Source organism: Dendrobates tinctorius, unplaced genomic scaffold (assembly GCF_039654945.1).
Source record: "Dendrobates tinctorius isolate UK_male_01 unplaced genomic scaffold, ASM3965494v1 ptg000026l, whole genome shotgun sequence".
In the NCBI taxonomy this organism is placed as follows: Eukaryota; Metazoa; Chordata; class Amphibia; order Anura; family Dendrobatidae; genus Dendrobates; species Dendrobates tinctorius.
In genome coordinates, this window is record NW_027361694.1 from 13763882 (window position 1) to 13789088 (window position 25207).

Genomic DNA, 25207 nt, shown 5'->3' on the forward strand with positions numbered 1-25207 from the left:
TATTCTTCGGTACATTTCATTGCTATATAAGCCTTCAAAAACTTGTTCAAAATTTATCGGTATCATATTGCTCACCCATAGGTTATTACACCTTCTTTGGTACATTTAGTTGTAAAATTGTTCAAAAATGTAGGCTATGTGCACACATTGCAGATTTGGTGCATTTTTGTCGCGTTTTTTCTGCAAGATTTTCGACAATACCTGAAGCAAAACCTGATGCCAGCAAAGTAAATGAGAAACATGACATGTCATACACACGTTGAGTATTTTTGACTTGCAGATTTGGTGCAGAAGATAATCTGCTGCATGTCAATTCTCTGTGTGTTTCTGCCCTGAGTTTTTCAACATTGACTTCACTCAAATCAATCAAAAACTAAGGTAAAAATGTAGGAGAAATATACTAAAAACATATGTTTTTGCAGCTGCAATTTTCCTGCCAAGATATTCCTTACCCATAGACTATTCCATGGTTTGAAGTACATTTCCTTGGTACATAACCCTCAAAAGTGCATAGCTTGTATAAGTCTAGGAGTATCAATACATGACAATTCAAACAGAATGTGTATGAGGCCCTCATTTATGTCTAATATAGAGTGTGCCTGAGTCCTTTAGTTTTGGCAGTTCTTGCTTCCTTCATAAATTAAACTGAAATTTCCTTTTTTTAATAAAAAAAAAATTGGTTTACTTAAATTATATTTTTTAACATCATTTTTAAATTGTTCCTTATATACCAGTAATTTTGCAGGAAAAATATTTCTTAATCCGGGTTCCCACTGCACTATATCAGTCCGTTTAACGGACTGCATTACACCGCGGTATAATGCGGTGTAACGCAGTCCGTTAACGCTGCCATACACCACCATTATGTGGCGCATCGCGACGTATGCCGTAAAGCGGCACGCGTTCACGATGTGCCATTAAGCACTGAGGGAGCCTCGGACACGGCCTGCAGCGTCTGATTCTCCGTCACAGCTAGCGCTGATGATTCATCAGCACTAGCAGTATAGCATGTCACCGCTAGTGCTGATAATTTCTCATCGGTTTGGAATGTTTTATTGCCACTACTTAAAGTGGAGTAAAAGTGTGACACCATTGTTCTCAGCAGCGATCTGTGTGTCAGTGATGCTTCCAGCAGTCTTCCCCATGCTGTTCTCCTTCCATTCAGCACTTTTCCATCCATTTGAACATTTTCACTGCCCCCCGACCTCTTTGTAGGGTTTGCCGGAAAAAAATGCTTGGCTTTCCAATTGACTCCCATTATACTCATTATTCAAAATGAATATGCGAGTATTAAGAATTGCTGTCTCATCTCACCGAAATTTAACACAAAGCATGTAATACTCTATGGATGAACAATTGAATTCAGAAACATTTTTCAACACTTTTTTAAATGTTATATATCACTGAAATTTAACAGAAAGCACGTAATAGTCTATGGATGATAATATAGTAAATTTTTTCACCCCCCCCAAAAAAAAAAAAAAATATGGTCAAGTGCAGCAAATATATATTTAGCAAGGAACTGCTCCAGAAATTGTACCTCCCTAGGCTTAATGCAGAATGTATCTGAGACAAACAGCAAAGTACTAGATTAGCACTTGGAAGTATGATGGTTCAACATGAGCACCAGTATCAACACTATAGGACTCTGATTCGTTAAACTATGCAAACACAGGCCTGGACAACCACTCTCTCCCTCCAATTAGAACTATCCCTGAGTTGTTCAATGGCATTAGTGTGCCGAGTGTGTTAGCGCTTGTTCTTTTATTATACCTGATGATGTAATACGGCCAACCAATCACGTTAATGCCACTACCAAGATGGCTACAGCATTCCAGTGACTCTCAGGGAATCCCCACAGGTTTGTTGGCTGTGTAACAGGTGCCAATCATGCGGGGCGGGAATTCAAGCTTCAAATCCAAACAGTGGCTAATGCTCTTTGAGTGCTGAGCACATCCGATCACCCAGGTCCTCAATTGATATCCGAGTATCGCCAAGCACGTTTGCTCATCCCTACTTGTAGTAGGAAAGAGAGAAAGCTACTGACTAGTGTTGAGCGATACCGTCCGATACTTAAAAGGATCGGAATGGATCGGCCGATCTAAAAAAAATATCGGGTATCGCCGATTCCGATACCGGAAGTCCCATTCAAGTCTATGGGACTTCCGGTATCGGAATAAGAAAAACCCTATTTTTGCCTTGTACAGCCTCTCTGGGGTCTGTACGGGCCTTTCGGGGGGCTGTGTGGCCTGCCGGGGGGCTGTGCCAGCCTGCTGGTGGTCTGTGCAGGCTCTGGGGGTCTGTGCCGACTGCCCGGGGGTCTGTGCGACCTGCCGGGGGGCTGTGCCAGCCTGCCGGTGGTCTTTGCAGGCTCCGGGGGTCTGTGCCGACTGCCCGGGGGTCTGTGCCGACTGCCCGGGGGGCTGTGCCGGCCTGCCGGTGGTCTGTGCAGGCTCCGGGGGTCTGTGCAGGCATCGTCCGGGGGCCTGTGCAGGCATGTATGTAGTATGTATGTTGCATGTATGTAGCATGTAGTGTGTATGTTGCATGTATGTAGCATGTAGTATATATGTAGTATGTATGTTACATGTAGCATATATAGTATATATGTAGTATGCATGTTGCATGCATGTAGTATATATGTTGTATGTAGTATGTATGTAGCATGTATGTAGTATGTATGTAGCAAGTATGTAGTATGTATGTTGCATGTATGTAGCATGTAGTATATATGTAGTATGTATGTTACATGTAGTATATATAGTATATATGTAGTATGCATGTTGCATGCATGTAGTATATATGTTGTATGTATGTTGCATGCATGTAGTATATATGTATTATGTATGTAGTATGTATGTAGTATGTATGTAGCATGTAGTATGTATGTAGTATGTAGCATGTATGTTGCATGTGGTATATATAGTATATATGTAGTATGCATGTTGCATGCATGTAGTATATATGTTGTATGTATGTTGCATGCATGTAGTATATATGTAGTATGTATGTAGCATGTAGTAAGTATGTAGCATGTATGTAGTATGTAGCATGTATGTAGTATGCATGTAGTATGTAGCATGTATGTAGTATGTATGTTGCATGTAGTATATATGTAGTATGTATGTTACATGTAGTATATATGTAGTATGCATGTCGTATGTATGTAGCATGTATGTAGCATGTAATTTTTTTTTATTTTTTATTTTTTTTACATTCAACACATTAGCCGGATGATGGGACTACTACTGTCCCATCATTGGCTAATGTGTCAATCACTGTCATGGTAGCAGGCATTGCCCGATGGGACTTGTAGTCCCATCGGACGATGCCTGCACAGACCCCCGGAGCCTACACAGACCACCGGCAGGCCGGCACAGCCCACCGGCAGGCCGGTACAGACCCCCGGGCAGTCGGCACAGACCCCCGGAGCCTGCACAGACCACCGGCAGGCCGGCACAGCCCCCCGGCAGGCCGGTAGACCCCCGGGCAGTCGGCGCAGACCCCCGGAGCCTGCACAGACCACCGGCAGGCCGGTACAGACCCCCGGACAGTCGGCACAGCCCCCCGGCAGGCCGGTACAGACCCCCGGACAGTCGGCACAGACCCCCCGAAGGCCCGAACTGACGGCGCATCATGAGGCGCACATACAGTGCATCATGATGACGTCATTTCGGCAGCCAATCAGAGCCACAAAAGTGGCTCATTGCATTTTGGACTTCCGATTCCGGTATCCGATATGAAAAAAGTATCGGTACTCGGTATCGGAATTCCGATACGGCAAATATCGGCCGATACCCGATACTTGCGGTATCGGAAAGCTCAACACTACTACTGACCAAAAAACTGGGATCACCACAATAAATCACAAAAATTAATATAAATTTTATTGCACTTCAGACAGACCAAAACAGAGTATAAAAACATTAAAAATGTCACATTCTGACAATTACAATAGACCCATGGGGTTAGAAATATAACCCTATAAGGCTCCCCAGTCACAAGAATACAGTATAGGTGAAAATAGACAGCTGATCAAAACATTAATAAAATGACAAGATAATAATAAGTCAAAAGAGCAGTATATGAACACTTAGAGCCCAGATGGAAACAATAAGCACCCATCATAAATATGCTGCTAGGTACAAAGATAAACTGATCACCCAATCTCCATATAGATTAAAGGCAAGACAAAGTCTGGAGGAAAAGAGCAAAAAAAATGCATCTAAACAATAATAGCCAAGGTTCAGAACCAAATAAGTTTCCTCCAGAAAAGTGCAACGAATCAGCGCTAAGTATAAAGTTATTATACCATACCAATGGTGGGGGGAGCCTGTGGAGATGCTCATCCCTACTTGTGACACATCTTGCTCACTTTTGTATTTTACATGCTTTTATCCTCTGACATACTTCTTAAGATGCTAGTAGTAAGATGCAGATTGGATACTTTTTTAATCAGAGAATGTAACTATTCTGTGCGACAGAAAGGATGTGACTAATGTGGATATTTTGTACCTCAGGAAAATGTGAATGTGGTCAGTGCACTTGTTTCCCTCCTGGAGACAGCAGGGTGTATGGAAAACATTGTGAATGTGACGATCGGCAGTGTGAAGACCTAGAAGGCAAAGTCTGTGGAGGTATGAATTCTTATACTCTGCTTGTGAAAATAAACACTTTACTTTGCATTGACATGTAAATTTCACACATAGAAGTCTGTCATAGAATTATGTCCGAATGTGTTTTAAACACATACATAACAGTAATATGTGAAGGTCAAAACAAAATGAATACTTGTATATATTGAAATTATTATAATAAATGTATAACAATAAAGAACATTTCAAAAGAACTGTATTAAATACAATGTAATGTCCACAATTAAATGAGCACAATCGACAATATTGAAGTTATTCAGTTCTTGTTTCCCGGACTCTTTACACTGGATGACAAAGAATGATGGGGACAGAAAGATCACTAATAGATCAATCTGTCCCCATACAGTGTTATGTTATCAGCAGCATATCTACTGTTTTCACTGGGCGATGTGCTGCTGAGAACAATGATTTTAGTTTTGGCATAAACAATTCCATCATTCCATGAATAGGCAGCATTTTGCTCATTTAATATAATGTGCCCCATAATCCTCCACATAGAATAATACACACCCCATAGTCCTCTATATAGTATAATGTACTCCCCATAATATAATGCACCCCATAGTCCTTCATATAGTATAATGTATTCCCCATAGTCCTCCATACTGTATAATGCACCCAATAGTCCTCAATAGAGTATAATGCAGCCCCCATATAGTACACATAATATAATGCACAACCCATAGTACTCAATAGAGTATAATGCAGCCCCCATTTAGTACACATAGTAAAATGCACACCTCGTAGTCATTGATACAGTATAATGCATCACCATATTATATTCATAGTATAATGCACAACTCATAGTCCTTGAAAGAGTATACTGCAGCCCACATACAGTACATATAGTATAATTCAGTCCCCATAGTGATTGATAGAGTATAATGCAGCCCTCATGTAGTTCATATAGTATAATGCACTCCCCATAGTCCTTGATAGAGTATAATGCAGTCTGATATGGTATAATGCAGCCCCGATATTGTTTAATGCAGCCCCTACATAGTATAATGCAGCCCCCAAATAGTTTTATACAGTCCCCCATATGGTATAATGCAGCCCCCATACAGAATAATGCAGCCCCATATAGTATAATTCAGGCCTCATATAGTGTAATGTAGCCCCATATAGTATAATGTAGCCCTATATAGTATAATGCAAGTCCCATATGGTACATTGCAGTCTCAATATGGTATAATGCAGCCCTAATATGGTATGATGCAGCCTCCATATAGTATAAATGTAGCCCCATACAGTATAATGCAGCCCCATAGAATAATGCAACTCCCATATACTACAATGCAGCCCATATAGTATAATGCAGCCCCTTATAGTATAATGTAGTCCCCATATAGTATAATGCAGCCTCATATGGTATATTTCAGCACCAATATGGTATAATACAGCTCCCATAAAATATAATGCAGCACCATATAGTATAATGCAACCCCATATAGTACAATGTAGTCCTCATACTGTATAATGCAGCCACCATATGGTATAATGCATTTAATATAGTATAATGAAGCCCCATATTCAATAATGCAGCCGCCTATATGGATTAATGCAGTACCTATATGGCATAATGTAGCCCCATATAGTATAATGCAGCCTCATTTAGAATAATGCACCTCTCATATACTACAATGCAGCCCCATATAGTATAGTTCAGCTTCATATGGTATATTGCAGCCCCAATATGGTATAATGCAGCCCCAGAAAGTATTATGTAGCCCCATGTAGTATAATGCAGCCCCCTATAGTATTATACAGCCCCATATAGTACACTTTAATGCAGCCCTCATATAGTATAATGCAGCCCCCATATAGTATAATGCAGCCCCATATCGTATAATGCAGCGCTCATTTGAAATAATGTAGCCTCATATAGTATAATGCAGCCCCCACATAGTATAATGCAGCCACTATATGGTACAACATAGCCCCATATAGTATAATGCAGCCCCACATAGCATAATGTGGCCCCCATGTATTGTAATGCAGCCTAGTCTGGTATATTGCAGCCCCAATATGGTATAATACAGCCCCATATAGTATAATGCAGTCCTCATATTTTATAATGCAGCCCCATATCGTATAATGCAGCCACCATATAGTATAATACAGCCCCATATAGTATAATGCAGCCCCCATATGGTATAATATGATCCCATATAGTATAATGCAGCCTGCAGTCCCATAAAGTATAATGTAGTCCCCATTTAATATAATGCAGCCTAGTCTGGTATATTGCAGCCCCAATATGGTATAATGCAGTCCCATATAGTAGAATACAGCCCCCATATGGTATATTATAGCCCCATATAGTATAATGCAGCCCCACATAGTATAGTGTAGCCCCCATATAGTATAATGCTGCCACCTTATAGTATAATGCAGTCCCCATATTGATATAATAGATCCATATAGTATAATGCAGCCCACATAGTCCTACAGTATTATAGCCACAATGCACTCACTAATTTTAAAAAAAATACAATTCTCACCTCTCCCTGTACCCCTGCTGCTCCGGTCTGTGTAGCACGTCTCCTTAGCAGCTCCACTGCCTGGCATAGTGTGGCATGACAAAGTGACATCATTAAGCCTGCTGCGTCAGACACAGAAGGAAATATGGGAGAGAGAAAGTGTCATGCTCCTGCCTCCATCACTGCTTTCACCTACGATGCTGATACAGTTGAATGTGTGATGCCAGGTTCAGGGGGTGTCCAGAAGCCGACATAGGTACCAGGCCCCCCTGACTCATGGGTCCTCAAGCAGCCGCATGGTCTGACACTGTTAGTGGCACACAACTGGCTGGGGGCCCCTAAAGTGGGGATCCTAGGCAAATGCCAAGTTTGTCCTGCCCTAATGCCGGCTCTGCATATACTGTATACCAAAAACAATGGAGCTATATGATATTCAAAGATAATCCCACTATACACTGTCAGCACAAATATATAGTTATTCAAAAACCCACCATATCAAAACCAAATAATACTGGTTTACAGTAGTCAAATTTTATCTTCAAACTATGGCTGAAAGCAACACATTATACAGTGCAAATACCAGAATTACTGTTATACCATTGTTCAAGGCACCAATATTACCTGTACACCATGACCAATGTATTACCACTACATAGTAACTAAATAATATTGCAATACCATTACTAAATAAAAACCTATATGTAATGACATATATAGTTGAAATGAACTCACCACTCTGCATATATATCAGACTCTACTTTTCAGGTGGGACCTGCTTGCTCTGCTGGCCAGCAAAAATAAAAGAAAAAAAGTGATGTAGTAAAAAGCAGGTACAATCACTAATAAAATTGAAAAATATTTCCTTATTAGGTATCCATTAGGTAGTTTCTGAAGTGCATCAATACATGTCTGATGTGTTTTCGGCGTTAGATTATGCCCTTAGTCATAGAGATCACCAAAAATCCATAATACTACCTAGTAATAAAGAGCATCTTATAGATAAAGTTATAAATTGTGACACCCATCATTTGGTATACTGTGTAGAATGCTTTATATACAAATTGCAGTGTATTGGGTGCACTACAAGAAAAATGAAAAAAAAAGAGTGCGAGAACATATTTCTAACATCAAAAACAAGTAATAACACTCATTCTGGAGTAGCTAAACCCTTTATATAGGTATATGAAGGTATTGTAGAAGCTTGTATATGCCATGGTGATGAACAAGTAATATGCCCTAAAAGAAGCAGAGACTGGAAGAAAAAGGTGTTTTTAAGGGAAATGTTCTGGATCCTTAAAATGAATACCAACAGCCCAATGGCTTGAATTTTCGTAATGACACAATGTATATGGATTTTTAATTTAAGATTGATGAAATAAACTTGTATGTAATGTTTTTTGATGTATATAATATGAATTGTGTTATCTATGTTCTGATTGGTTTGCAATGGTTTTAAATAGATGTATTGATGCACTAACAGAAGCTTCTTAGATTAATGCAGTCCCCCATAGTCATTGATAGAGTATAATGCAGCCCTCATGTAGTACATATAGTATAATGCACTCCCCATAGTTATTGATAGAGTATAATGCAGCCCTCATGTAGTACATATAGTATAATGCACTCCCCATAGTCACTGATAGAGTATAATGCAGCCCTCATGGAGTACACATAGTATAATGCACTCCCCATAGTCATTGATAGAGTATAATGCAGCCCTCTTGGAGTACACATAGTATAATGCACTCCCCATAGTCATTGATAGAGTATAATGCAGCCCTCATGTAGTACACATAGTATAAGGCACTCCCCATAGTCATTGATAGAGTATAATGCAACCCTCATGTAGTACATACGGTATAATGCACTCCTCATACTCATTGATAGAGTTTAATGCAGCCCTCATGTAGTACATATAGTATAATGCCCTCCCCATGGTCATTGATAGAGGATAATGCAGCCCTCATGGAGTACACATAGTATAATGCACTCCCCATAGTCATTGATAGAGTATAATGCAACCCTCATGTAGTACATATGGTATAATGCACTCCTCATAGTCATTGATAGAGTTTAATGCAGCCCTCATGTAGTACATATAGTATAATGCACTCCCCATGGTCATTGATAGAGGATAATGCAGCCCTCATGGAGTACACATAGTATAATGCACTCCCCATAGTCATTGATAGAGTATAATGCAACCCTCATGTAGTACATATGGTATAATGCACTCCTCATAGTCATTGATAGAGTTTAATGCAGCCCTCATGCAGTATATATAGTATAATGCACTCCCCATGGTCATTGATAGAGGATAATGCAGCCCTCATGGAGTACACATAGTATAATGCACTCCCCATAGTCATTGATAGAGTATAATGCAGCCCTCTTGGAGTACACATAGTATAATGCACTCCCCATAGTCATTGATAGAGTATAATGCAACCCTCATGTAGTACACATAGTATAATGCACTCCTCATAGTCATTGATAGAGTTTAATGCAGCCCTCATGTAGTACATATAGTATAATGCACTCCCCATAGTCCTTGATAGAGTATAATGTACTATCAGAATCTTCTTAGTGGATAATGAGCAAATAAATATTTTTACATTTTATAAGTGGTCGTACCTGCTTTTTCCTGCACCACTTTTTTTTCTTTATGTAAAGACCTATATGACAACCATACATAAAGCGTGTAGCAATAGATACCAGTTTTACACAGTTTCACATTTTATAAGTAATTACTGTAGAAATAAATAAAACCATTAGATTCATGCTGTCCAAACCTCAGTTACAGCAAGGTTCTTTACTCTGAAGTGCTGCAGCTTTCATAATCAAAAATACTTTTAAAAGTCAGTTGAGAATAATTTGCTTTGGCTAACAAGTTCTAGGCTTGTATGCAACTGGCTTTTTACTGGCAGGCTCATCATAACTGACAGGCATCTTCCTATGGACACCCATAGGAAGAGACCTGTCAGTCACCGGGAGCAGGGCAGGGAGTTTACTCTGAAATGCAGCATCCTTTTAGAGAAAAGCATGAATCTAATGACCGGTTCCCTTTAAATCCAGTAACTCACAACTGATGTCTTCTCTAATCTTATTCTTTCAGTTTTCTGTCTGGCCCAGACCACTATGAAATATTCTTTCAGTCATGACTATATGCAGATTTTGCAGCTCTTTGTTTTTCCAGCATACTTCCTGCCATTTCTCAACCCACCCAAACTACCCAACCTGTTGCTAACCCAAATTTTTATGTTATTGCAATTTTTTACCCAACTTCTATAACTGCTATGTTGGTTACATTGCCCGCAAATACGGTCCTTTATAAATAATTATGTTATAACTGTCCCGCTGTGACGGTTTTCAATAAGGAAGGGGGACCTCCAACTGTCCCTGGAACTACTTACCCCCACCCCATCGGTACTCTTGATGGTAGAGAGGCCAGAGTCTTCAACCTTACTATGCTCCTGTTAGGGTATGTGCACACGGAGCTTTTTGGTGGTGCGGATTTTGTAGTAAAATCCGTTGATAAATCCGCAGGACTAAAGTCCTGTGGTTTATCTGCGGGTTTGCCTGCGGTTTTGCCCTGCGGTTTCACACCTCATAATGGATGAGGTGTGAAACCGCAGCGTTTCGGCACAAAAGAATTGACATGCTGCGGATTGTAAACCGCAGCAAAACCGCATGAAAAAATCTGCAGCATGTGCACAGCGTTTTCCAGTTTACTATCGAAAACAATGGTACTGTACAACGCACCTAAATCTGCTGCGGACCCGCAGCTGCAGAAACACTGCGAATCCGCAGCAGAATCCGCACCATGTGCACATACCCTTATACCCTGAGCTGTCTCCACCTCCTCTCCCAGGAGGCCTAGGACAGATATGTTAGTATATAAACACGTAAGACAAACAGGGATAACAAAAAGCAACTTACATACAAAAACATTCACCAAGGATATGGAGGTATATAGGGAAGGATAACCAGGTACTAACCAAATGGGAAAAGAAGAAGGAATACACCCAAAAACAGCACACAACAATCTCTACTAGCAACAATGATCTTCAATTCAGCACAGCATCTCCAAGGAAGCAAAGCTTTCATTGGCGAGACATAGAGGGTCTGGCCAGATTGTATAGGTAGAGATAATGACCCAGTCAGAAGCAGCTGAAAATGGAGTTGCAAGTTTCTGACAAGCATAGGAAGGATCGCTAACCTGTTCAGTACCAAAGGAAACCAAATTCATTTAATATGGAACCCAAACACACAGGCTAAATGGAAGAGCAGCAATTCGCAATATGCAGTGATCTTCTACCCCCCGATCTCAAAGGTTGACGTGACACACTTCTGACAATAACTACCTGGCAAACTAAAGTGAGTTATTAATACTGCCCCCAAAGTAACAGTGTCAAATAGATAGTGCCCAGACAGCAATTGTGAAACAAAAAATAAAAGTGCCTTCTTTTGTGTTCTTCAAGGTAATAGTTCCACGTTTTGCATCCAACCAATCAGCAGTGATCTTTTCCCATGTATCCAAACAGTAGAAGTGCCCCCTTTAGGCCCTCACACAACTACACAACTCCATCAACTGTACTGTGGGTACAGTCGGAAAATGCATACTTATGACTTGCTGCCACAATACGGGTGATGGAGCTATATAATTCCACTCTGCAACTGATCTTTTGTTGCCGCTGCTGGTACTGAGAGCAGCTGATTAACGGGGATGATGGGTGTCACACGCCAACCAAACTAATATTGATGACCTAAGCATAGGGTGTCGAAACCAAATACCAGACAACCTCTTTATTCATTTACTGTAAAATGGTGTTTAGAGTATACCTACACTTTTCAATGTTCTAATATAAGTTGTGGTAGTTTACACATTTACACATCTTACAGATCACTAATAGTTATTATGACCCTACTCAGCTCCTTCATAAGTCTATACACCGGGCTATACAGTAAGTCTATGAACCCTTGCAATACTCTGTGTCGATATTCCTGAAGGAGCTGAGTGCTTTCGAATCTTGAAGCGAAGACTGCTTCTATATATTTCTTGCTGGTCTCAGAACTAAGGCTACCATTGAACCGTATAAAGTTGATAGTTTTAAACATATAAACATCTTTAAAAAGTATTACTATTTACTCCTTTTATAGAAGGTACCTTCAGCGCAAATACTGACTTGGCATATCTTTAAAAAGTATATATGAATTTATGGATTGTATGAATTGATGGATAGCTTTTAAAATACTCAATGTTATTGTAAAGTAAGCAGCAAATGTGAAACTCTGTGTTATTCACATTTTTATAGAACATGGTACTTGTTCCTGTGGTCGATGTATTTGTGAGGCCGGCTGGTTTGGAAAATTGTGCCAAAATGCAAGAAAATGCAATATGACAGAGGAAGAGAGCAAGAGCCAGTGTGAATCATCAGATGGCATTCTGTGCTCTGGGAAAGGTACGTGCTTACAATGGAGCACAAATCCATTAATAATTGGACTGTCAATCAAATGTTTCTTTGCAAAGCATAATGTGAATGATTACTTTATTTCTGAAACCTTATTCCATCAGCATTTGGTGTCTTTACCTGGCAATAGCAGATGTAAGTACAGACACAAAAAAATGGGAGCTTGGTCTGATTCACAAGTTGTACAAAGTGACCAAAGGTTTCAATAACATACATTTCATTTAGATGTTATCATCACAGCAAGAATTCTTTGTGAACAGCGCCAATGGAGCACATTCAGATGAAATGGTTGTAGATAATGTACTGAAAACTTGACATGAGATGTGTTCTTCTATATGTCACTGACTCATCACAGCTGTGAACAAATCATGTCCTTCAGTCTTGGTATAAACAGAAAACTGGATGGTATCACAGTGAGTCTGCATTATCTTCACTTCAGAAAATAGACTCTGTTGACACTAGGGTCATCTCTCATAAACATCATATTATCCTTCAATGTGCAATGAATTATACAATGTGCTTGCTAAATAGATCAGAGATATGTCTACATACAGTAACACATAGTGAAGGCGAACTAGATCCGTCTCCAGTGTACATAAAAAATCTACGCACCGCTGTTAAAATGCCAGGTCTTTGTCATGTAAAAATAATCATACCCGAAAAAATCATTTCAGAGCTTTTTCCACCTTTAGGGCTCGCTCACACAAGCGTAGATTCTCTCAGGGGAGAGATTCGGATCCATTCACTGTTCTACAACCAAACTGGCTCAGAGATGAAATTTTGTGGTGCTGAAAATGAATATGATACTTAAATTTGCTAATTGGCTCTAATTTTCAAGATCTAGTGGAGGTTGTAATTACTTATGACACCTTTCATGCAGACTTATAGAAAAATTGTGTCTTTATTATTTCATCATCATTATTGCATTGTTAGTAACTAGTCTATTACATTATCTGTTTAGTCTACTGAGCCTTCAGTATTCTATAATCTTAGCTTAACCAATCAAAAAATTCCAAATCTTCTCCTAGGACGTAATCCTAAGTACAGTTGCATCACCTACTTTTTTAAATGCTCTCTGTATAAGGTATACAGTTTTAGGATTTCTTAGCATATTGACATGTTTCTATATATTTTTTCCGATATGCCTCATTCTTGCATTAACAAAGCGGATAGTTTTTGCTACATATGCCGAGTTGTAACTTTATCTTCACAAAAGCAAAACTTTAGCACCATGACAAGGAAAGCCTACAACCCATATTTTGGCTGCAGAACAGAAGGTCAGGACAAGAGTTGAGCTCCACACATATGCTGTAATATATGTGCATCACATCTTACCCAGTGGTTGCATGTGAAGAGGCATTGTATGCCTTTTTCAGTCCCAATGATATGGAGAGAGCCAACCGATCAATAGAGATATGCAAACCCAAACAGAAAAGTTTGGGGTCCGTACTGAATACCTACTATTTTGACACGAACCCTGAACATGGACTTCTCTAGGAAGTGTTTGTTATTGTTTGGGTTCGGCACCCTTAATATGGGGTGTTTCCCATGCTGTGCATGATAACACGAGAAACACAGGTGGCTCTGCTTGGCGGTAAGATTATTACCATCGGTCAGAGAGTTGCAGTTCATCTGAAAGCCAGCAGCTGTGACCAGCAGCTGATGAGAGAGTACTACTCCCATCAGCCTACACCTGCTGCCTCTTATAACAGCGAGAGCAGGCATGGCTGATGGTAGTATTTATGATCCAGTGCCTACGCTATAAATAAATAAATTACAAAAATGGCATGGGATCTGTTCTATTTTTGATAAACAGCATGGAAAAACTGACAGCTGCAGCCTGCAAACCTCAGTTGTCAGTTTTATCATGGGTGCTTATCAAGAATAGAGGGGTCCCCACATTGTTTTATAAGTTATTGAAATAAATAATTTAAAAACCGGAGTGGGTTATCCCTATTTTTGACAGCCAGCCAAGTTAAAGCAGACAGCTCCCATGGATATTGCCCCCAGGCTAAAAGTTTGCAGCCTACAGCCACCACAGAAAAGTTGCATATTTGTGGGGTTGATGTCATCTGTTTTATGGCCCCTGACATCAAGCCCACAAGATAGCAATGGAGAGGCACCTATAAGATGCCTATCCATTAATAACCCCACAGTCAGATTGTAAATAAACAAAAAAACAGAATAAAGTCTTTATATGGCTCATACATAGTTTGGTCTTTTCTGTGGTAACATACAGTTCAAAACCTGGACAATAAAGAAACACAACAAGAATCAAAGCCTTCAAACTGTGGTGCTCGAGAAGGGTATTATTAATATCATGGATGGCAAGAAGAACAAACAAATTAATTTTGGAATAAATCAAGCCAGACATGTCACTCGAAGCAAGGATCACCAAGCTGCGACTTGCCTATTTTGGACCCAACATAAGAAAACAGCACTGGAAAAAGACATCATGGTCAGAAGTATAGAAGGAACAAGGCGAAGAGGAAGACTAGCAACCAGATAGCTTGATATTATCAAGATAATGGCGGAGAAGACCCTGGTGGAACTACTTCGTCTAGTACAAGATCAATTTTCCTACACATCGTTCATCCAGCAAAATCGAGCTGAAGGCCCTGACTGACACTCGCTCTGCATTTGGTCCTGCAGCCAGTCAAGGCCGGGGGCATGGTTACAGCCGGTGCTCTGTATTCTCATAGCAATGACTGAACCAGCACTGGCACCGCCCCCGTGACTGAAGCCGAATGCTGCCAGGGAGAATAAAGTTTATTTTCTCACTGCAGCGTTTGGCTACGTTGAGGCGCCAGGCAGGTTAGTAATGTTATTAACCTGCAGATTAAGCCCATATCTGCAGGTTAATAAAGTTTTTTCAGGTGACAAGTTCCCTTTAATATTGGGGAAACCTGGTGACAGGCTCCTTTTAAATAAAGAACAGAGGATATATCTAATGTTAGGTGCAGTCTATACCCTTGATAATATGGGATAAGTCAGTACTATAACAGAGACAATTATGCATCAATAAACTGCAAGTGCTAACTCTCTGAGAGACAGTTATATGTGGCAAACAATAAGCAGGAGCAATATAAAGCAATGTCAAGTGCGCTGATTACCCATGTTAGCAGTAAATGCTGTGACTCCCTTCTTACAGAACGTGCATATAGGTGTTATTATTTTCTAAAGCAGGAAATATAGTGATTGAGAAGAGATTGTCTGATTAGGGGGCAACTCCTTTAAAATGCCACACATGGTTCTTTAATTTTGCACAAAATAAAATATTGCTCTTTATTTTTGTCTTTAACCTGTTTTGTGATTTTTTTTTTTTTTGCTTCAAAATATTCAAGCATATAAAAAAAATCACTCTAGGGAGAGACTGGAGTACATTTGTGATACATTTTACTACATTTTACCACCTTTGCTCTACTCTCTACTTTTTTTGTGTGTATAGTGTATACTTTTGCTATCTTGCCATGTCTGAGGTTCCAACAATAGGGCCGCCATTAAATTTTTTCTGCGGATGGGTAGTTTAAGGTGCTTTTAAAGATTACCCTATTGGCAACCAATGAGGCTAAACCTTGGCTTCTACATCTAGAATCTGCAGAAATTAGAATTTAACATATTTCAATGGCTGATTATTATTATTTTTTGCTGCTGTTTCAAAGACCTGTGCAGAAATTTTCCATTGCATGTGAAATAGATTGCAGAAACAACATTCACATGCATGGGGTGTGAATTATTGTTTGATTCCTTTATATTTTCTGATGAAACATGTCCTTTAAGGGGTTAAGGAGCTACAATGAAAAGCTTGTAGGCATTTTCATCAGATAATGTCTGGCGCTTAAAGGGCAATTCGTTTAAGCAAACCACAAAATTAAGGTCACATGCCAAGTTTGTAAGTTTTTTATGTTTGATAGCTGCCTTCACAGAGTATAACTCATTAGCTAATGAGTCCGTAATTAGTGCTCGGCAAAAGGTTCCAGATAAGGTATCATCAACCCAGACAGATAAGAGGATTCTGGGAATTGTTTTGGAAGTGAAACAATTATAATCTACAGCTATTACATGTTTGTCAACATCTGTCATTACAAGAACACGGGCAGTTACTTTGAATGTGAAGTTAAACATTTTAGGCCCCGCAACACACAGATGGGCATTGAACTAACTGGAGTTTACCTGCTGCTATATAGTAATGCCACAAGTGATTTGCATCAAATGACAAACGGAGTTCTGCTATACCCGGCTCAGGAATCATACTCACATTGTGTGCTCTTTGGCGAAGCCTAGGTTCATATCCAATTAGACACTTAGAGGGACGATTTGAATCTTCTGCCTAACACAATGTGCCAGGTCAATGCAACTGTATGCAAAAGAATACATATCTCAAAGGTATGAACTATGGAGTACACAAAGGGAGGAGTCCAAATAAGAGTGTCCCAGCTGCTTTCTCCATGGATAGATCCTGCACAGTTCTCACTCTTCACACTACTGAAGGGGTTGTCCAGTCTAAAATTAAAAGTCTGCAATCAGTATGTCACTCTGTACTGGGGCATACTCTTAGGCAGCAAATTACCCGAAGGGTAAATAAATATTAAGGAATGTTGAAACATGACTTTTATTAATTTTCAGTAACGGGTTAATAAAATTATTGCTGCATTATATTGTATTCAAGCCTCAAAATAGAGTTCCTCTCCAGTGCAATAACTCTCAAGGCCGGACTTGCCATCTGGCAATTCTGGCAAATGCCAGAAGGGCCTGTCTGGTTGTGAGCTGCCTTGTCTGCTAGGTTATCAGCAGAATCGGTGTTCTCAAGACACCCATACTGTTAGCAGTTGTGACGGAGCACAAAGTTGCTGACTCGGTCACTCACCCCAGCAGGCCACAGGTATCATTTGAACTATTGGTCTTGTAGTAAATCTTGCTTCCTCCATCCAGGGTAATATTAGTAATATATCCCATCTGGTGCTTAGAGACAGGGATAGCATGGGCCTATGTGATTTCAAATGCCAGTCCCATTCCGTACCTGATAACTCTTGTCTATTAGTCTAAACTGATCTATCATGACTGCGGTCTGTGACCATGTAGTTAATAACAGATGAATATCGATATTATTGCCACCTATCAGAATCATTCAAGCAGCTAAAAATCATTCATAAGCATTTTCAGAACCAACCAATAACTAATAACCATCAAATTATAGATATGGAGTGTGTGAAGGATTCATATGTGAATGTTATTGGCTGAGATATTGAGGATGTCTAATTGTCCCTTTTTACTGGCAAATGAGAGTGGAGCAAAGGTTTGATTTGGGCCTACATACCATATTGTAACTCATTGTAGCCCCAGCTCCCTGAGGAAGCCTGTCAAGGTGAAACTTGGGAAGACAATGAATGATTTTTAGCTGCTTGAATGATTCTGATAGGTGGCAATAATTTTCCGTCCCTAAAGAGGTGTATGCACTTTTTGGTTGTTTTACTCCCAGACAGAACCCATCTATTGGGCTCATTCTTCTACTTGGCGCGGCCTCGCTCAATACAAGTGTATGAAGTGAAGCCGAACTTCATCTAGCGGGAGCAGCCGCGTGGTGGCCGTGGCCTTGCTCAATGCAAGTGTATTAAGCAAGGCCACGCCCATTAGATGGATTCTGCCTGGGAGTATCCATATCGCATACTTGATTGCCGATCCTGAGGCAGATTCTGGTGAATCCTTGCAGAGCACAGTGTGACTGCAGACCTTTAATTTTAGACTGGACAACTCCTTTAAGTTAGGAAACAATCAGTTTCAGGGCTCCAATAATTAAATAAGGAAAGAGAGTAAATTAGTTTCAGGGTTGTTTGTTATACAATAGGTAGAGGGAATCAGATATTTGCTATGTAATCTGAGGTAGGGGCAGATATCTTGATTCCTCTGATATGTCACTTACTAGGTTGCTTGCTGTAGATTCAATAAAATCAGAGTTTTAACAGCAGGGAATTATTACTAGAGGACTGGACTCATTCCATGTAGTCCTCCTTCTTTGTGTAACCCCGCCCTAACACTGATTAACAGCAGCTTTCTGCCTATGCACATTGTACATAGGAGGCTGAAAATCAGTGGTGTGGATGGTGTTAAACCGAACTCCGCATTTAGAGAACTGCTAGATTTACAGCAGACAAAACATAAAAAAATGACATCAAGCAGCCTAGTAAGCAATACATTGCTAGAATCAGGGTCTCGGTCTCTACTTCATCCTGCTCTTAAATTATATAGCAAAAACTTGGTGACAGATTCAATTTAAATTTATCAACAACCAATAGACTGTACAGTTATCAAGGTGGTATAGTGAGATCAATCAGCACCAGGAACAGCATTAGCACCATTTTGTCTTTGCACTGGACCTTCTCGCCTGTATGTTTGCCGCTGATGGTTGCATCCACCTGGTATTGACTTCAATGATAACCAAAAATATCCCACTGTCCATGTATTTGCATATAGCAAACTAGTGAAATTACATTTCACCAATGTATACTGTCAAAATGAATGCCAAATAAACATTCTTTCAGCATATGTTTACTAATTGTAATACAGTCTATATGGGCACTTTAAGCATGACAGGAACACTTTCTGATGTATGCCCAAAGCAAAGGAGGGAATTTATCAAGATTGGCATTGTATAAGTTAGTTTTAATTAAAAGTGGACTCACTGGCTCGGTGGCTCTTGATATCTAAAATCCCAGAGCCCAGGAAATGGCTGCAATGTTGTTTGTCATGGTGGTGTCTCTATAGTTTGTCTAAAAAACATCAGTGACTCTGGAGCAGTGGAGCGTCATTAACCCCTTTACCCCCAAGGGTGGTTTGCACGTTCATGACCGGGACAATTTTTACAATTCTGACCACTGTCCCTTTACGAGGTAATAAATCTGGAACGCTTCCATGGATCCCAGTGATTCTGACATTGTTTTCTCATTACATATTGTACTTCATGTTACTGGTAAAATTTCTTTGATATGACTTGCGTTTGTGAAAAAAATGGAAATTTGGCAAAAATGATGAAAATTTTGCAATTTTTCAACTTTGAATTTTCATGCCCTTAAATCACAGAGATATGTCACACAAAATAGTTAATAAGTAGCATTTCCCACATGTCTACGTTACAGCAGCACAATTTTGGAACCAAAATTTTTTTTGTTAGAAGGCTATAAGGGTTAAAAGTTAACCAGCAATTTCTCATTTCTACAACATCATTTTTTTTTGGGGGGGGGAACCACATCACATTTGAAGTCACTTTGAGGGGTCTATATAATAAAAAATACCCAAAAGTGACACCATTCTAAAAACTGCTCCCCTCAAGGTGCTCAAAACCACATTCAAGAAGTGCTTCACAGGAATTTTTTAATGTTTTTTAAAAAATGAACACTTAGCACATTTAACTTTTTTTCACAAAAAAATTATTTCAGGTCCAATTTTTTTATTTTCCCAAGGGTTGCAGTAGAAATTGGACAGCAAAAGTTATTGTGCAATTTGTCCTGAGTACGCTGATACCCCGTATGTGGGGGTAAACCATTGTTTTGGCGCATGGCAGAGCTCAGAAGAGGAGCGCCATTTGACTTTTTCAACGCAAAATTGGCTGGAATTTACATCAGATGCCATGTCGCATTTGGAGAGCCCCTGATGTGCCTAAACAGTGGAAACCCACAATTCTAACTCCAACCCTAACCCCAACACACCCCTAACCCTAATCCCAACCCTAGCCCTAACCCTAACCCTAATGGGAAAATGGAGATAAATAATTTTTTTTCAATTTTATTATTTTTCCCTAACTAAGGGCGTGATAACGGGGGGTTTGAGTTACTATTTATGGCGGTTTTCATGTGTGGCAGCTGTCACATGCTAAAAGATGCTTTTTATTGCAAAATTATTATTTGCATCACCACATTTTGAGAGCTGTAATTTTTCCATATTTTGGCCCACAGAGTCATGTGAGGTCTTATTGTTTGAGGGACGAGTTGACGTTTTTATTGGTACTATTTTTGGGAACATGACATTTTTTGATCGCTTTTTATTACTATTTTTGAGAAGCAGAATGAACAAAAACCAACATTTCATGAATTTCTTTTGGGGGGGCATTTATACCGTTGTGGTAAAATTGATAAACAAATTAAACAAAATGGGTGAAAGGCTAAGGTAAAAGGAACCCTAACACACCCCTCCAACCACTCCAATGGGTCAGGTAACAAGTTCTGACAACCATTTACACAAGAAATGTTCCCTTTTTCAACCAAAAATACAAGTAAAAGTAAAAAAAAAGTCATGTACTTTAGGGGTGAGGCTCAACAGCACGTTTTCAAAGTTAGATATAGAATCATTCACTGTTTGTTGACCATTTACACAATACAAGGGACAAATAATGATACTCATCCCGGATGTCCCATATTTTAAATGTCAGATCCAAGTACGTTCATGGAAACTAACATAGTTTAACTAAAAGAAGGGCCATTTGATTTCAATTAAGGTGTCCATCATTTGGTGGATACTGTAATGACAACTAGAATCATAGAATCATAGAATCATAGAATCGTAGAGTTGGAAGGGACCTCCTGGGCCATCTGGTCCAACCCCCTGCTCAAAGCAGGATTCGCTAAATCATCCCAGTCAGATGTCTGTCCAGCCTCTGTTTGAAGACATCCATTGAAGGAGAACTCACCACTTCTCGTGGCAGCTTGTTCCACTCATTGATCACTCTAACTGTCAAAAAGTTTTTTCTAATATCTAATCTGTGTCTCCTCCCATTCAGTTTCATCCCATTGCTTCTAGTCTTTCCTTGTGCAAATGAGAATAAAGTTGATCCTTCTACAATGTGACAGCCCTTGAGATATTTGTAGACAGCTATTAAGTCTCCTCTCAGTCTTCTCTTTTGCAAACTAAACAATCCCAAATCCTGCAACCTTTCCTCATAAGACAGGGTTTGCAGACCGGTCACCATTCTGGTTGCTCTTTTCTGAACTTGCTCCAGTTTGTTGATGTCTTTTTTAAAATGTGGTGCCCAAAACTGGACACAATATTCCAGATGAGGTCTGACCAAAGAGGAGTAGAGGGAAATAATGACTTCACGTGATCTAGACTGTATGCTTCTGTTAATACATCCTAGAATTGCATTTGCTTTTTTTGCTGCTGCATCACACTGTTGACTCATATTCAGTTTGTGATCTATTAGTATACCCAAGTCTTTTTCACATGTGCTGTTGCTTAGGCCTATTCCTCCCATTCTGTATATGCTTTTTTCATTTTTATTGCCCAGATGTAGTACTTTGCATTTGTCCCTGTTAAAAACCATTCTGTTAGTTGCTGCCCAGTTCTCCAGTTTATTTATATCTTTTTGAATCCTCTCTCTCTCTTCTCTAGTATTAGCTATCCCTCCTAGCTTTGTGTCATCAGCAAATTTAATCAGTTTACCCTCAATTCCTTCATCTAAATCGTTGATAAAGATGTTGAACAATACAGGGCCCAGGACAGAGCCCTGTGGTACCCCACTTGAGACATTCTTCCAACTGGATGTGCAGCCATTTACGACCACTCTTTGGGTCCGATCACTAAGCCAGTTATGAATCCACCTAACAGTTGCCTTGTCCATTCCTATACAGACCCCATCATAGATAAAGGGATACAAACACATATAAATTATTTTAGGACCATCATCTGACAAATATAGCATGCAACAAAACTGAAAGTGATTCTGGTTCTGTATTCCTGTATTGATGGTGGTTCTGGTGCCTTATTCCTGTACTGATGGTGGTTCTGGTGATGTATTCTTGTGGTTATGGTTGTTCTGGTGCTGTATTCATGTACTATAGATGGGTTTGGTGATGTATTCATGTAGTGATGATGGTTCTGGTGCTGTATTTTTCACCAGACCCATCTTCAGTACATGAATATGAAACCAAAGTCATTATCAGTACATAAATAGAACACCAGAGACACCAATAGACATACACAAATACAGTGTAGAAGAAAATCCAGTTCATCCACATGCATTCATTGATGATCAGGAGCAAGGTAAACCTCTGTACCTTAGACATGGGTAAATGCAAAGAAAGGAAAATCCAGCACTAAGTTTAAATGCCATGGTAATGGGTAAAAGAATGCATTTCAAGTATTAAGGGTTCCACTACCTGAAACACATTGTTTTATCATTACCATGGCATCTTAAAGGGAACTTGTCACAAGGATTGGCCGATATAAGATATGGCCACCGCCTTTCAGGGCTTATCTACAATCTGACCGGCAAGAGAAGAAAAATAAGTTTTATTACACTCTTCCGGGGGTGGTCCGGTCCAGTGGGTGCCACTGGTCTTTTTCCAGCGCCTCCCATCTTCTTGTGATGCCGCCCTCCTGCTTGCTTCATGGCTCCCCAGCATCTGTTTCCCCTGTGGAGGGCAGAGGTAAGTACTGCAGTGTGCAGGCACTGGGCCTCTCTGACCTTTCCCTGCACCTGCACACAGCATTACTTTGCTCTGCCCTCAACAGGGCAGATAAGTATGCCTTCGCAGGAGCACAATGCCGGGGAGCCATGAAGAAAGCAGGAGGGTGGCATTGCAAGAAGATGTGTGAGGCACCGGAACAAGACTTGCGATACCCATCGGATTGGACCACCCCTCATGTGAGTATAATAAAACTTATCATTCTTCTCTCGCAGGTCAGATCTGGGACTTATCTGCAGCATTATAGAATGCTGTAGATAAGCCATGAAAGGTGGTGGCAGTAACTCCTATTGGCCAAACCTGTTGACAGGTTCCCTTTAACTTACTTATTGAAGTTTACTCTATTTGCCTCATTAAAGAATTTTGTGATTTCCATGGACCTGAATTTTCCTTTTCTTATATAAATACTGCACCTGAATCATAATCAGTAAATAAATGTCATTAGAACCACCATCAGTACATGAATAAAGGACCAAAACCACCATTACTACATGAAAACATCAACAGAACCACCATCAGTAAATTAATGCATCACCAGAAACTCAATCAGTACATGAATACATCAGGAGAACCACTGTCAGTAAATAAATACATCAGTACATGTATAGGTCACCAGAACAACCATAAGTACATGAATACATAACCAAGCTTAGTACATCAATCAAATGTAATGTCAAGTCAGGCGCATATATACTGATGAGCAAAAGAGTAGTAATGTTTAAACTTTTGACTTTCAGGCTCCATATCTCACCATCCCCTACTGCTCCAAACATGAAACTAAAGGTACTGTCACAATTAGCGATGTACCAGCGATCCCGACCAGCGATATGACGCGGTCAGGATCGCTGGTACATCGCTAAGTGGTCGCAAGTGAGCTGCCACACAGGCAAGTCTCACCAGCGACATCGCTGGGGACGGGGATCGCCACTTACCTGTCACACCAGGCGATCATGCGTCCTCCCGCCCGGCTCCACGCGTCGCTCGTCCTCACAGCAGGAAGCGCCGCAGGAAGCTGACGACGAGAAACAGTCCAGGACGTTCTCGCGCGATCAGCGATAACCAGCGGGGGAGCCGGTCGTAGGTAAGTATCACACACACAGATATCGCTAGCAATATCGCTATAACGTCACAAGTTATAGCGATATTGCTAGCGATATCTCTTAGTGTGACAGGCCCTTAACATCATTTTATAGACAATCATCTTGGCTATCTCATACATATATTTGACTTGATTATGCAGCTTCTTGTCATGTCACTGCATTGTTATTGTTTTACTCCTAAAAATCTAAATTTTCATTTTTATTATTTTGAGTAGTTTGTAAATCCACATTTTGCTTTCAACACTTCCTGAATCCTTCTGGGCATGTTCTCAATCAGATTCAAGCATATCTCAACCAAAATCTGATCCTGGGTCTCATATACATGTTTCCCAAAGTTGGTGCATACTGGTTGACTCACTTTGGCATGTATACAGCTTTTTCTTCATCTCTAACCACAAGAGTTCACTTGGTTAGAGGTCTGTGGACTGTTGGGGCCAATCCAGCACCTCTCCTTCATTGTCATTGAACCATTTCTTTACCAAGCTTGATGTATGCTTTGGGTCACTGTCCTGCTGGATACCATGTCATCTTTGTCATACCTATAGTACTCGAGTGTATAAAGTAACTCATCTTGTTGGATACTCACATTTAGTTCAGCATTGAGACCATTATCAATCCTGGTAAAGAATCCAACATCCTTGGCTGTGAAACAGCCTCATATCATCACTCTTCCTCCACCGAACTTGACAGTTCCTTCAATTTCCTGATCCGTTAGCCCCTTTTAACTTGCTTCTCTCAGACCTATTTGCACAAATCAGACTCTAGTCTATTGACTTTTATCTCATCACTCCAAATCATCTGTTTCCAATGTTTTAGGGTATGTGCACACGTTGCGGATTTGGCTGCGGATCCGCAGCGGATTTGGCCCTGCAGATCCGCAGCAGTTTTCCATGCGGTGTACAGTACCATGTAAACAAATATGCTGTGCACATGCTGTGGAAAATTCCACACAGATTTGCAGCATGTCAATTCTTTGTGCGGAATCCGCAGCGTTTTTACACCTCTTCCATTATAGGAATCCGCAGGTGTAAAAACTCAGTCTAA

The 25207-nt window shown here is 40.1% G+C and overlaps 1 protein-coding gene across 3 annotated transcripts in view; it reads left to right on the top strand.

Annotated features, from left to right (window-relative positions):
• Positions 1 to 25207, top strand: part of ITGBL1 (integrin subunit beta like 1) — a 601277-nt gene that overhangs the window by 526745 nt on the left and 49325 nt on the right. For 2 of the 3 annotated variants that reach the window (XM_073569514.1, XM_073569512.1), the window contains 2 exons: positions 4521 to 4637; positions 12454 to 12600. In XM_073569514.1, the coding sequence (XP_073425615.1) occupies positions 4521 to 4637; positions 12454 to 12600 (264 nt within the window). The remainder of the gene's footprint in view (positions 1 to 4520; positions 4638 to 12453; positions 12601 to 25207) is intronic. The other variant, XM_073569513.1, reaches the window with a different exon arrangement.